The sequence below is a fragment of the Oncorhynchus gorbuscha genome, unplaced genomic scaffold (genome assembly GCF_021184085.1).
Source record: "Oncorhynchus gorbuscha isolate QuinsamMale2020 ecotype Even-year unplaced genomic scaffold, OgorEven_v1.0 Un_scaffold_552, whole genome shotgun sequence".
Taxonomy (NCBI): Eukaryota; Metazoa; Chordata; class Actinopteri; order Salmoniformes; family Salmonidae; genus Oncorhynchus; species Oncorhynchus gorbuscha.
In genome coordinates this window covers 547572-562571 of record NW_025745383.1, presented here as the reverse complement: position 1 = coordinate 562571, position 15000 = coordinate 547572, and the positions used below count along the sequence as shown (strand labels likewise).

The 15000-nt window shown below is 48.1% G+C and overlaps 1 protein-coding gene across 1 annotated transcript in view; it reads left to right on the top strand.

Moving 5' to 3' along the window:
* LOC124018637 (voltage-dependent P/Q-type calcium channel subunit alpha-1A-like) overlaps positions 1-15000 on the top strand; it is a 37139-nt gene that overhangs the window by 12595 nt on the left and 9544 nt on the right. Inside the window, exon 4 of the mRNA XM_046333976.1 lies at positions 2157-2275. Within this exon, the coding sequence (XP_046189932.1) occupies positions 2157-2275 (119 nt within the window). The remainder of the gene's footprint in view (positions 1-2156; positions 2276-15000) is intronic.

Genomic DNA, 15000 nt, shown 5'->3' with positions numbered 1-15000 from the left:
TGTGTGTAAGAACATAGAGAGACAGTATTCAGGAAGTATTCAGACTTTTTACACATTTTGTTACGTTACAGCCTTATTCTAAAATGGATAAAATAGTTTTTTCCCCCTTCATTGATCTACACACAATATCCAATAATGACAAATGTATAAATAAATAAACCCCGTAAATATCACATAAGTATTTCCTTTACTCAGTACTTTGTTTAAGCACCTGTGGCAGCGATTACAGCCTCGAGTCTTCTTGGGTATGATGCTACAAGCTTGGCACACCTGTATTTGGGGAGTTTCTCCCATTCTCCTCTGCAGACCCTCTCCAGCTCTGTCAGGTTGGATGGGGAGCTTCGCTGCACAGCTATGTTTAGGGTTCAAGTCCGGGCTCTGGCTGGGCCACTCAAGGACATTCAGAGACTTTTCCCGAAGCCACACCTGCGTTGACTTGGCTGTGTGCTTAGGGTCATTGTCCTGTTGGAAGGTGAACCTTCCCCAGTCTGAGGTTCTGAGCACTGTGGAGCAGGTTTTCATCAAGGGTCTCTCTGTACTGCTCCGTTCATCTTTCCCTCTATCCTGACTAGTCTCCCAGTCCCTGCCGCTGGAAAACCTCCCCACAGCATGATGCTGCCACCACTATACTTCACTGTAGGGATAGGGATGGTGGCGGGTTTTCTCTAGATGTGACGCTTGGCATTCATGCCAAAAGTTCAATCTTGGTTTCATCAGACCAGATCACGGTCTGAGAGTCTTTAGATGCCTTTTGGCAAACTCCAAGCAGGCTGTAATGTGCCTTTTACTGAGGAGTGGCTTCCGTCTGGTCACTCTACCATAAAGGCCTGATTGGTGGCGTGCTGCAGAGATGGTTGTCCTTCTGGAAAGTTCTCCCATCTCCACAGAGGAACTCTGGAGCTCTGTCAGAGTGAACATTGGGTTCTTGGTCACCTCCCTGACCAAGGCTCTTCTCACCCGATTGCTCCGTTTGTCCGTGTGGCCAGCTCTAGGAAGAGTCTTGGTGGTTCCAAACTTCTTCCATTTAAGAATGATGGAGCCACTGTGTTCTTGGGGACCTTCAATGCTGCAGAAATGTTTTGGTTCCCTTCCCCAGGTCTGTGCCGCGACACAATCCTGTCTCGGCGCTCTACAGACAATTCCTTTGACCTCATGACTTGGATTTTGTTCTGACATGCACTGTGAACTGTGGGACCTTATATAGACAGGTGGTTGCCTTTCCAAATCATTTCCAATCCATTGAATTGACCACAGGTGGACTCCAAACAAGTTGTAGAAACATCTCAAGGATGATCAATTGAAACAGGATGCACCTGAGCTCAATTTAGAGTCTCATAGCAAAGGGTCTAAATACTTATTTAAATTAGTTATTTCTGTTTTAATTTTTTTAAATTTTTAATACATTTGCTAAAATTTATAGAAACCTGTTTTTGCTTTGTCATTATGGGGTATTGTGTGTCGATTGGTCTGGGTTAGGGAGGGTTTGGCCGATATCCTTGTCTCATCGCGCACTATCGAGTCCTGTGGCGGGCCGGGCGCAGTGCACGCTGACACGGTGTTTCCTCCGACACATTGGTGCGGCTGGCTTCCGGGTTGGATGCGCGCTGTGTTAAGAAGCAGTGCGGCTTGGTTGGGTTGTGTTTCAGAGGACACATGGCTTTCGACCTTCGTCTCTCCCGAGCCCGTACGGGAGTTGTAGAGATGAGACAAGATAGTAACTACTAACATTTGGATACCACAAAATTGGGGAGAAAAGGGGGGTAAAATGTAAAATAAAAAATGTAAAAAGTTAAGGGATCCGAATACTTTTCAAATTCACTGTACATGAACGCTGCTACAGTATCTATGGTTCTGTGGGAAGAAATGTCTACATACTGCTCCCTGCAGCCCTTTGAAGAACCAGATCAACAGACAATAGAGAGGCTTCCTTATTTTATAGCTACTTCACAGCCAAGTTGGCCAGTGGAGACAAGACAATATACCTATTGAATAAGAACTACACAACTAACTATAGAATAGTTAAAAAGCATAGAATTATTAACAATTATAGAATCACTTACGATACACTCATTGTAGTACTATCAAAAGACCCCTGGCTCTGAGACTCCTGCCCCTAGTTGGCAGTGGTCACACACCCTCTGGTCTCTTTCTTGCAGACGCTAGAGATGAGAAAGATGGGGCGGACGGGTACTTGGAAACTGAGCCCTGTCACCCAATGCGAATGGACAGGCATGGTCGGACCATCTCCATGCCCCGCCTCTCAGACGACAACCAAGTGAGCACCTTCATCCCCACCATCATCATAAACCCTCCATTCCTCCTCCTCATCCCTCCACTCTTTCCCCTCCGTCCCCCTCCTCCTTTTCCTCGCTCTGACTATCCACTCTGACCTGCGTTTGTTTATTTTTGTCTATTTGGATCCCCGTTAGCAGCTGTTCTTCCTGGGGTCCACAAAAACAGTAAACATGACAAGTAACAAAACACTGATACACGGATAGACAAGGACAGACACACACATTTACAATACATCCATATACAAACAATACAACTAGAAAAATAATAATACATTTTAAAAATGTATTTGTGTGTGTGTGTGTGTGTGTGTGTGTGTGTGTGTGTGTGTGTGTGTGTGTGTGTGTGTGTGTGTGTGTGTGTGTGTGTGTGTGTGTGTGTGTGTGTGTGTGTGTGTGTGTGTGTGTCAAGCCCCTGTTTATTAAGACTACTACTGGTAAAGTGATATGTCTTAGAAACATTTGATGTATCACTTTAAAACTAGTTTCCTTACACTCTTATTAACAGGGTGGTGATAACAGTGTGACGCATGCTAATGCTAACTTAAATAATTAAATATTAGCATGGAGATATGCTAATGCTAACTTAAATAATTAAATATTAGCATGGAGATATGCTAATGCTAACTTAAATAATTAAATATTAGCATGGAGATATGCTAATGCTAACTTTAATAATTAAATATTAGCATGGAGATATGCTAATGTTAACTTAAATAATTAAATATTAGCATGGAGATATGCTAATGCTAACTGAAAGATGAAATCCACAGTAGGGGGAAACAGCCCCATTGTCCATTGTTATTGATTTTGTTGCCGAGCTGAGGAGTGCAGCAAAAAATTCCAGTACATTTTGCCCTCTTCTATCGCAATGATGTCAGAGGGGAGAAAACAGTATTCGATGTTTGTGGTAACTTCTTTGTTGTAAAATTATAAACAGCCAGGTCACTTTGAAATTGAACGTCCATCCATGTCCCAAGAACTTTGGGAGATGCCTTCAAAACCTGCCACTAGGGCCACGGTGAGCACCGTTACCAATAAGTAGGCTTGGGTGTTGGGGAAGTCGCTCTGGATAAGAGCGTCTGCTAAATGACTTAAATGTAAATGTAAATGGATGGGTTAGAGGGTCACATGTTCAATCCCATTGCTAGACACTTAACCATTCAAAATGAATGCCTACATTTAACCAGACGCAAGGCGCCTTGCCAGGAGGCTCTGCCCATCAACCGTGTCAAAAACAAAGTAGAGATGTAACGTTTGGACCAACCTGGAAATTTGACATTTTGAGAAAACGTGGATAAACGTCTGAATCTGAAATCAAATTGGTCAAAAAGTGAGATCTTGTTGCTTTAAAGAGTGAAATATTCGCATGGAAATATTGGGTAACAGAGCAGTCTGGATACGTCTTTCATCCACAAAGCACAAACCTGCCTAGTCCTCCTCATTTCACACCCTCCCTCCCTCCCCTTCTCCCTCCCTCCCCTTCTCCCTCCCTCCCCTTCTCCCTCCTTCCCCTTCTCCCTCCCTCCCCTTCTCCCTCCCTCCCCTTCTCCCTCCTTCCCCTTCTCCCTCCTTCCCCTTCTCCCTCCCTCCCCTTCTCCCTCCCTCCCCTTCTCCCTCCCTCCCCTGTGTGCTTCCCATCCCCATTACATCCATCCTATCCATGCTCATTCCCATAGTAGCCTTGGTGTGTCTGTCTGCTGTCTGCTGTGGCCAGAGGTCTTGGTTTGTTGGGAGAGGGTGTGAACTGAGAACGACAATACAGGTGGTACCTATTTTACCTCAAACATCTGTGTATTTCAAGAAAAGCTTTCGCCAAAATGTCCCGCAATCCCCAGGACAGAATCTGGCTGCAAAACACCCACCCACCCACATGGAACTGTTTTGTTTATGTGTTAACTGTACAATAAAACATCTGGCTGCAGTCACACACACACACACACACTGGCATGCACACACACACACACACACACACACACACACACACACACACACACACACACACACACACACACACACACACACACACACACACACACACACACACACACACACACACACACACACACACACACACACACACACACACATTGTCATCAAACCATGTGGTCTGGTGTCATCAAGTCTGTTACTGTAAGTTACTGTAAGACTGTAGCAGTGTGTGTCTGTTGTCTGTTACTGTAAGACTGTAGCAGTGTGTTGTCTGGTGTCATCAAGTCTGTTGGTTACTGTAAGAAGACTGTAGCAGTCTGTTGTTACTGTAAGACTGTAGCAGTGTGTTGTCTGGTTACAAGTCTGTTGGTTACTGTAAGACTGTAGCAGTGTGTTGTCTTGTCTGTTGGTTACTGTAAGAGTCAGTGTGTTGTCTGTTGGTTACTGTAAGACTGTAGCAGTGTGTTGTCTGGTATCATCAAGTCTGTTGGTTACTGTAAGACTGTAGCAGTGTGTTGTCTGGTGTCATCAAGTCTGTTGGTTACTGTAAGACTGTAGCAGTGTGTTGTCTGTTGGTTACTGTAAGACTGTAGCAGTGTGTTGTCTGTTGGTTACTGTAAGACTGTAGCAGTGTGTTGTCTGGTGTCATCAAGTCTGTTGGTTACTGTAAGACTGTAGCAGTGTGTTGTCTGGTGTCATCAAGTCTGTTGGTTACTGTAAGACTGTAGCAGTGTGTTGTCTGTTGGTTACTGTAAGACTGTAGCAGTGTGTTGTCTGTTGGTTACTGTAAGACTGTAGCAGTGTGTTGTCTGTTCATCAAGTCTGTTGGTTACTGTAAGACTGTAGCAGTGTGTTGTCTGTTGGTTACTGTAAGACTGTAGCAGTGTGTTGTCTGTTGGTTACTGTAAGACTGTAGCAGTGTGTTGTCTGTTGGTTACTGTAAGACTAGCAGTGTGTTGTCTGTTGGTTACTGTAAGACTGTAGCAGTGTGTTGTCTGTTGGTTACTGTAAGACTGTAGCAGTGTGTTGTCTGGTCATCAAGTCTGTTGGTTACTGTAAGACTGTAGCAGTGTGTTGTCTGTTGGTTACTGTAAGACTGTAGCAGTGTGTTGTCTGTTGGTTACTGTAAGACTGTAGCAGTGTGTTGTCTGTTGGTTACTGTAAGACTGTAGCAGTGTGTTGTCTGGTGTCATCAAGTCTGTTGGTTACTGTAAGACTGTAGCAGTGTGTTGTCTGGTATCATCAAGTCTGTTGGTTACTGTAAGACTGTAGCAGTGTGTTGTCTGGTCATCAAGTCTGTTGGTTACTGTAAGACTGTAGCAGTGTGTTGTGTGTCATCAAGTCTGTTGGTTACTGTAAGACTGTAGCAGTGTGTTGTCTGTTGGTGTAAGACTGTAGCAGTGTGTTGTCTGTTGGTTACTGTAAGACTGTAGCAGTGTGTTGTCTGTTGTTGGTTACTGTAAGACTGTAGCAGTGTGTTGTCTGTTGGTTACTGTAAGACTGTAGCAGTGTGTTGTCTGGTATTGTCTGTTGGTTACTGTAAGACTGTAGCAGTGTGTTGTCTGGTATCATCAAGTCTGTTGGTTACTGTAAGACTGTAGCAGTGTGTTGTCTGTGTTGTCTGTTGGTTACTGTAAGACTGTAGCAGTGTGTTGTCTGGTGTCATCAAGTCTGTTGGTTACTGTAAGACTGTAGCAGTGTCTGGTTGTCTGTTGGTTACTGTAAGACTGTAGCAGTGTGTTGTCTATTGGTTACTCTAAGACTGTAGCAGTGTGTTGTCTGTTGGTTACTGTAAGACTGTAGCAGTGTGTTGTTGGTTACTGTAAGACTGTAGCAGTGTGTTGTCTGGTGTCTAGTTGGTTACTGTAAGACTGTAGCAGTGTGTTGTCTGGTATCATCAAGTCTGTTGGTTACTGTAAGACTGTAGCAGTGTGTTGTCTGTTGGTTACTGTAAGACTGTAGCAGTGTGTTGTCTGTCAAGTCTGTTGGTTACTGTAAGACTGTAGCAGTGTGTTGTCTGGTTACTGTAAGACATCAGTGTGTTGTCTGTTGGTTACTGTAAGACTGTAGCAGTGTGTTGTTGTCTCAAGTCTGTTGGTTACTGTAAGACTGTAGCAGTGTGTTGTCTGGTATCATCAAGTCTGTTGGTTACTGTAAGACTGTAGCAGTGTGTTGTCTGGTATCATCAAGTCTGTTGGTTACTGTAAGACTGTAGCAGTGTGTTGTCTGGTGGCATCAAGTCTGTTGGTTACTGTAAGACTGTTGGTTAGTGTAAGACTGTAGCAGTGTGTTGTCTGTTGGTTACTGTAAGACTGTAGCAGTGTGTTGTCTGGTATCATCAAGTCTGTTGGTTACTGTAAGACTGTAGCAGTGTGTTGTCTATTGGTTACTGTAAGACTGTAGCAGTGTGTTGTCTGTTGGTTACTGTAAGACTGTAAGTCTGTTGGTTACTGTAAGACTGTAGCAGTGTGTTGTCTGTTGGTTACTGTAAGACTGTAGCAGTGTGTTGTCTGGTATCATCAAGTCTGTTGGTTACTGTAAGACTGTAGCAGTGTGTTGTCTGGTATCATCAAGTCTGTTGGTTACTGTAAGACTGTAGCAGTGTGTTGTCTGTTGGTTACTGTAAGACTGTAGCAGTGTGTTGTCTATTGGTTACTGTAAGACTGTAGCAGTGTGTTGTCTATTGGTTACTGTAAGACTGTAGCAGTGTGTTGTCTGTTGGTTACTGTAAGACTGTAGCAGTGTGTTACTGTAAGACTTTGTAGCAGTGTGTTGTCTGTGTGTGTTGGTGTGACTGTAGCAGTGTGTTGTCTGGTGTCTGTTGGTTACTGTAAGACTGTAGCAGTGTGTTGTGTGGTGTGTCAAGTGTGTGTGTGTGTAAGTGTGTGTGTTGTCTGTGTGTGTGTGTGTGTGTGTGTTGTTACTGTAAGACTGTGTCTGTTGGTTACTGTAAGACTGTAGCAGTGTGTTGTCTATTGTTACTCTAAGACTGTAGCAGTGTGTGTGTCATGTCTGTTGTGTCAAGTCTGTTGGTTATAGAAGTGTGTTGTCTGTTGGTAGTAGCAGTGTTTAGTGGTGGAATATGTTGTGTTATACTGTATCTGAAAAGCTTTAGTGTGGCATCTGTTGGTTACTGTAAGGTAGTTACTGTGGTAGTATATGACCACATGGCACCCTATTCCCTTTCTAGTGCACTACTTTTGACCAGATCCCATACTGTCGGGCTCTGGTCAACAGTAATGTATTTTGTAGAGATTAGGGTGCCATTTGGAACACTGGCTAATAGCCTATAGAATGTATAGTATGAAACACCACCACCTGTGCTCTCCTCACTGACTGTGTCTAACACTGCTCTGCCCTACAGAGTGTACACGATGCTGCGGTAAGTGTGCGTGTGTGCGTGTCAGTGAGCAATGTTTTTTATTGTCTTTCTTTTCCTCTCGCTCTCTCTCTCTCGCTCTCTCTATTTCTCTATCTCTCTCTCTTTCTCTCTCTCTCTCTCTCTCTCTCTCTCTCTCTCTCTCTCTCTCTCTCTCTCTCTCTCTCTCTCTCTCTCTCTCTCTCTCTCTCTCTCTCTCTCTCTCTCTCTCTCTCTCTCTCTCTCTCTCACCCTCCTCTCTCTTGTGTGTGCTCGTTGGCCCTTCACCAATTAACTGGATCTCTCTATTGTTCTGCTCTCTTCTCTTCTTCCTTGTAACCTCCCTGCCCTCTGTCTCATCCTCTCTTCTCTTCTTCCTTGTAACCTCCCTGCCCTCTGTCTCATCCTCTCTTCTCTTCTTCCTTGTAACCTCCCTGCCCTCTGTCTCATCCTCTCTTCTCTTCTTCCTTGTAACCTCCCTGCCCTCTGTCTCATCCTCCCTTCTCTCTGTCTCATCCTCCCTTTTCTTCTTCCTTGTAACCTCCCTGCCCTCTGTCTCATCCTCTCTTCTCCTCTGTCTCTGCCCTCTGTCTCATCCTCCCTTCTCTTCTTCCTTGTAACCTCCCTGCCCTCTGTCTCATCCTCCCTTCTCTTCTTCCTTGTAACCTCCTGCCCTCTGTCTCATCCTCTCTTCTCTTCTTCCTTGTAACCTCCCTGCCCTCTGTCTCATCCTCTCTTCTCTTCTTCCTTGTAACCTCCCTGTCTCATCCTCTCTTCTCTTCTTCTGTAACCTCATCCTCTGTCTCATCCTCTCTCTCTTCCTTGTAACCTGCCCTCTGTCTCATCCTCCCTTCTCTTCTCTTGTCTCATCTCATCCTCCTTCTCTTCTTCCTTGTAACCTCCCCTGCCCTCTGTCTCATCCTCTCTTCTCTTCTTCCTTGTAACCTCCCTGCCCTCTGTCTCATCCTCTCTTCTCTTCTTCCTTGTAACCTCCCTGCCCTCTGTCTTCTTGTAATCCTGCCCTCTGTCTCATCCTCTCTCTTCTCTCCTTTCCTTGTAACCTCATGCCCTCTGTCTCATTCCTCCTTCCTTGTAACTCTTCTCATCCTCCCTTCTCCTTTCCTTCATCTTCCTCCGTTTCTTCATCCTCCTCCCCCCTCATTCCTCTCTCCTATACCAACCCCACCTCTCTTTCTATACCAACCCTTTCCTCCTCCCCACTCATCCCTCCCCCTCATTCCTCTCTCCCATACCAACCCCACCTCTCTTTCTATACCAACCCTTTCCTCCTCCCTACTCATCCTTTCCCCTCATCCTTCACTCCCATACCAACCCCACCTCTCTTTCTATACCAACCCTTTCCTCCTCCCCACTCATCCTTTCCCCTCATTCCTCTCTCCCATACCAACCCCACCTCTCTTTCTATACCAACCCTTTCCTCCTCCCCACTCATCCCTCCCCTCATTCCTCTCTCCCATACCAACCCCACCTCTCTTTCTATACCAACCCTTTCCTCCTCCCCCCTCATCCCTCCCCCTCATTCCTCTCTCCTATACCAACCCCACCTCTCTTTCTATACCAACCCTTTCCTCCTCCCTACTCATCCTTTCCCTCATCCTTCACTCCCATACCAACCCCACCTCTCTTTCTATACCAACCCTTTCCTCCTCCCCACTCATCCCTCCCCTCATTCCTCTCTCCCATACCAACCCCACCTCTCTTTCTATTCCAACCCTTTCCTCCTCCCCACTCATCCCTCCCCCTCATTCCTCTCTCCCATACCAACCCCACCTCTCTTTCTATACCAACCCTTTCCTCCTCCCCACTCATCCCTCCCCCTCATTCCTCTCTCCCATACCAACCCCACCCTCTCTTTCTATACCAACCCTTTCCTCCTCCCCACTCATCCCTCCCCCTCATTCCTCTCTCCCATACCAACCCCACCTCTCTTTCTATACCAACCCTTTCCTCCTCCCCCTCATCCCTCCCTCATTCCTCTCTCCCATACCAACCCCACCTCTCTTTCTATACCAACCCTTTCCTCCTCCCCACTCATCCCTCCCCCTCATTCCTCTCTCCCATACCAACCCCACCTCTCTTTCTATACCAACCCTTTCCTCCTCCCCACTCATCCCTCCCCCTCATTCCTCTCTCCCATACCAACCCCACCTCTCTTTCTATACCAACCCTTTCCTCCTCCCCACTCATCCCTCCCCCTCATTCTTCTCTCCCATACCAACCCCACCTCTCTTTCTATACCAACCCTTTAACCCTTTTCCTCCCTACTCATCCTTTCCCCCTCATCCTTCACTCCCCCTTCCTCTCTCCATCCCTCCCTCATTCCTCTCCCCCATACCAACCCCACCTCTCTTTCTATACCAACCCTTTCCTCCTCCCCACTCATCCTTTCCCCCTCATCCTTCACTCCCCCTTCCTCTCTCCATCCCTCTCGCTCCCTGGGTCTTGGTGGCTATGCTGTGTCCAATGGCTCTGTCCTCCGGTGCTTGTTTGTTTTTGTCTCTCCCTTCTTCTCCTCTTCCTCTCCCTTCTTCTCCTCTCCTCTCCCTTCTTCTCCTCTCCTCTCCCTTCTTCTCCTCTCCTCTCCTTCTTCTCCTCTCCTCTCCCTTCTTCTCCTCTCCCTTCTTCTCTCCCTTCCTCTCCTCTCGCTTCTTCTCCTCTCCTTTCCTCTCCCTTCTTCTCCTCTCCTCTCCCTTCTTCTCCTCTCCTCTCCCTTCTTCTCCTCTCCTCTCCCTTCTTCTCCTCTCCCTTCTTCTCTCCCTTCCTCTCCTCTCGCTTCTTCTCCTCTCCTTTCCTCTCCCTTCTTCTCCTCTCCTCTCCCTTCTTCTCCTCTCCATTCTTCTCTCCCTTCTTCTCCTCTCCCTTCTTCTCCTCTCCTCTCCCTTCTTCTCCTCTCCTCTCCCTTCTCCTCTCCATTCTTCTCTCCCTTCTTCTCCTCTCCCTTCTTCTCTGCTCCCTTCCTCTCCTCTCCCTTCTTTTCCTCTCCCTTCTTCTCTCCCTTCCTCTCCTCTCCCTTCTTCCCCTCTCCTTTCCTCTCCCTTCTTCTCCTCTCCCTTCTTCTCCTCTCCTCTCCCTTCTCCTCTCCATTCTTCTCTCCCTTCTTCTCCTCTCCTTCTTCTCCTCTCTCCTCTCCTCTCCCTCCTTCTCCTCTCCTCTCTTCTTCTCCTCTCTCCCTTCTTCTCCTCTCCCTTCTTCTCCTCTCCTCTCCCTTCTTCTCCTCTCCTCTCCCTTCTTCTCTCTCCCTTCTTCTCTCCTCTCCCTTCTTCTCCTCTCCTTCCTTCTCCTCTCCCTTCTTCTCCTCTCCTCTCCCTTCTTCTCTCTCTCCTTCTTCTCCTCTCCTCTCCCTTCTTCTCTCCTCTCCCTTCTTCTCTCCCTTCCTCTCCTCTCTTCTCCTCTCCTTTCCTCTCCCTTCTTCTCCTCTCTCCCTTCTTCTCCTCTCCATTCTTCTCTCCCTTCTTCTCCTCTCCCCTTCTCCTCTCCTCTCCCTTCTTCTCCTCTCCCTCTCCCTTCTCCTCTCCATTCTTCTCCCTTCTTCTCCTCTCCCTTCTTCTCTGCTCCCTTCCTCTCCTCTCCCTTCTTTTCCTCCCTCTTCTTCTCTCCCTTCCTCTCCTCTCCTTCTTCTTCCCTCTCCTTTCCTCTCCCTTCTCCTCTCCCTTCTTCTCCTCTCCCTTCTTCTCTCCTCTCCTCTCCTTCTCCCTCCATTCTCCTCTCCTTCTCTCCTCTCCTCTCCTCTCCCTTCTCCTCTCCCTCTCTCCTTCTTCTCCTCTCCCTTCTTCTCCTCTCCCTTCTTCCTCTCCCTTTCTTCTCTCCTCTCCTCTCCTTTCTTCTCTTCTCCTCTCCCTCTTCTTCTCTCTCCCTTCTCTCTCCCTCTCCCCTTCTCTCCCTTCCTCTCCTCTCCCTTCTCCTCTCCTCTCCCTCTTCTCCTCTCCCTTCCTTTTTCTCTTCTCCTTTCCTCTCCCTTCCTCTCCTTCCTCTCCTCTCCCTTCCTCTTCTCTCCCTCCTCTCTCTCTTCCTATCCTCTCTTCCTATCCCTCTCCTCTCCTCTCCCTTCTTCTCCTCTCCGCTCCCTTCCTCTCCGCTCCCTTCTTCTCCTCTCCTTTCCTCTCCCTTCTTCTCCTCTCCCTTCTTCTCCCTTCCTCTCCCCTCTCCTCTCCTCTCCCTTCTTCTCTCCCTTCCTCTCCTCTCCCTCCTTCTCCTCTCATTTCCTCTCCCTTCTTCTCCGCTCCCTTCCTCTCCTCTCCCTTCTCCTCCCCCTTCCTCTCCTCTCCCTTCTTCTCTTCTCTCCCTTTTTCTCTTCTCCTTTCCTCTCCCTTCCTCTCCTCTCCCTTCCTCTTCTCTCCCTCCCTCTTCTCTCTCTTCCTATCCTCTCTCTTCCTATCCTATCCTCTCCCTCTCCTCTCCTTTCCCTGCCTTCCTTTCCTCTCTGTGGCTTCATGACTGTGTGTGTGGCTCTCTACTCCTCTCCTCTCTGTGTGCCTGTCTGACTACAGCGGAGACGACACAGGCCCCGTGGACATAACCACCTCAGTGTATGTACCCCTGTCTCTCCCTCTCTGTCTCTTTATCTTCCATTCATTTTATTTCTCTCTATCACTCTCTCTTGTTTAATGTACCCCTGTCTCTCCCACTATCTCTCTGTCTCTCTATCTCTCCCCTATCTCTCTATCTCTGTCTTTCTCTATCTTAAAATAAATCCACCTCCCTCGCCCTCTCTCTCTCTGTGTGTTTTCCCGCCTGTCTTTCATCTTGTTTCTACGTTCTCCTGTACTCTCCTCTCTCTCTCTGATCCTTTTGTCCCAGTAATGTTTTGTGCTGCCCCCCCCCCCCCCCTCTGTCCTGTATGCCTGTGTTGCAGTGTTGGTCCACATGGTCTAGAAGGAGGGTCTGTCTGTCTGTCTGTCTGTCTGTCTGTCTGTCTGTCTGTCTGTCTGTCTGTCTGTCTGTCTGTCTGTCTGTCTGTCTGTCTGTCTGTCTGTCTGTCTGTCTGTCTGTCTGTCTGTCTGTCTGTCTGCCTGCCTGTCTGTCTGCCTGCCTGTCTGTCTGTCTGTCTGTCTGTCTGTCTGTCTGTCTGTCTGTCTGTCTGTCTGTCTGTCTGTCTGTCTGTCTGTCTGTCTGTCTGTCTGTCTGTCTGTCTGTCTGTCTGTCTGCTGTCTTTGTATGTTTGCGTTTGCGATTGCCTCTTTGCATTGCCTCTGGGTCGACAGCGAATGTTGAAGCATGATATCGCTAGACGGAAGTTGTTGACCAATACATAAACATAGTCTTGGCATGTCATGTCAGTCACACCGTGCATGGTATACCATATTGGATATTGGACGCTCTTTGGAAGCCAGTTGTGTGTGTGAGTGTCTGGTTACTGCACATGATATGCCTAAGCTACATATGGACCCAGTCTGAACAACAGAATGCAGCTTGTGAGCTCAGTGGGTGTGTGTATTTCTGCGTGTGAGTAGAATGTCCAGCTACTTGAGGAGTGCGCATGGCTTGTTCATATACTCATCGGGCTTGTCTGGTCTGGTTTCCTCATTACATGACCGAGGGACTTGTAGGCCTGAATGACTTGAAGAGGTCAGCTCTTAGGTCTGCCTGCTGATAAAGGTGTTCTTCATGCTGGTAGATAGTGTGACTGTGGGTGTCGGTGTTGAACGCTGCTACGATCTCTAAAAGATATCCTTCTGGATGCATACATGCTTCTGCATACGTGCCATTGGATGCATGTGAGGCATGGTCTATGCTTATTCTCTCTCTTCTGTCATTTTGCCCTTTATCTCTCTCTCTCATAGTAGGGAAGCATGGTATTGTAGTTGGATGTGCTTGGCGTTGTGGGTTTAGTGAGGTCTGGCTGATAGAGGGATCTTTTGGGATGGTGTACTCTCCCAAACAGACTCTCCCACACAGACTCTCCCACACAGACTCTCCCACACAGACACTCCCACACAGACTCTCCCACACAGACTCTCCCACACAGACACTCCCACACAGACACTCACACACTGACTCTCCCACACAGACTCTCCCACACAGACTCTCCCACACAGACTTTCCCATACAGACTCTCCCACACAAACTCTCCCACACAGACTTTCCCATGCAGACTCTCCCACACTGACTCTCCCACACAGACACTCCGACACAGACTCTCCGACACAGACTCTCCGACACAGACTCTCCCACACAGACACTCACACACTGACTCTCCCACACAGACTCTCCCACACAGACTCTCCCACACAGACTCTCCCACACAGACTCTCCCACACAGACACTCTCACACAGACTCTCCCATACAGACACTCCCACACAGACTCTCCCATACAGACTCTCCCACAAAGACTCTCCCATACAGACTCTCCCACACAGACTCTCCCACACAGACTCTCCCACACAGACACTCCCACACAGACTCTCCCACACAGACTCTCCCACACAGACTCTCCCACAAAGACACTCCCACACTGACTCTCCCATATAGACTCTCCCACACAGACACTCCCACACTGACTCTCCCACACAGACACTCCCATACAGACTCTCCCACACAGACTCTCCCCCACAGACACTCTGACACAGACTCTCCGACACAGACTCTCCGACACAGACTCTCCCACACAGACACTCACACACTGACTCTCCCACACAGACTCTCCCACACAGACACTCCCACACAGACTCTCCCATACAGACTCTCCCACACAGACTCTCCCATACAGACTCTCCCACACAGACTCTCCCACACAGACACTCTCACACAGACTCTCCCATACAGACACTCCCACGCAGACTCTCCCATACAGACTCTCCCACAAAGACTCTCCCATACAGACTCACCCACACAGACTCTCCCACACAGACTTTCCCATACAGACTCTCCCACACAGACTTTCCCATACTTACTCTCCCACACAGACTCTCCCATATAGACTCTCCCACACAGACTCTCCCACACAGACACTCCCACACTGACTCTCCCACACAGAAACTCCCATACAGACTCTCCCACACAGACTCTCCCACACAGACACTCCGACACAGACTCTCCGACACAGACTCTCCGACACAGACTCTCCCACACAGACGCTCACACACTGACTCTCCCACACGAACTCTCCCACACAGACTCTCCCATACAGACTCTCCCACACAGACTCTCCCACACAGACACTCCCACACAATCTCCCATACAGACTCTCCCACACAGACACTCCCACACAGACTCTCCCACACAGACTCTCCCATACAGACACTCCCATACAGACTCTCCCACACAGACTCTCCCACACAGACACTCCCACACAGACTCTCCAATACAGACTCTCCCACATAGACTCTCCCACACAGACTCTCCCACACAGACTCTCCCACACAGACTCTCCCATATAGACTCTCCCACACAGACTCTCC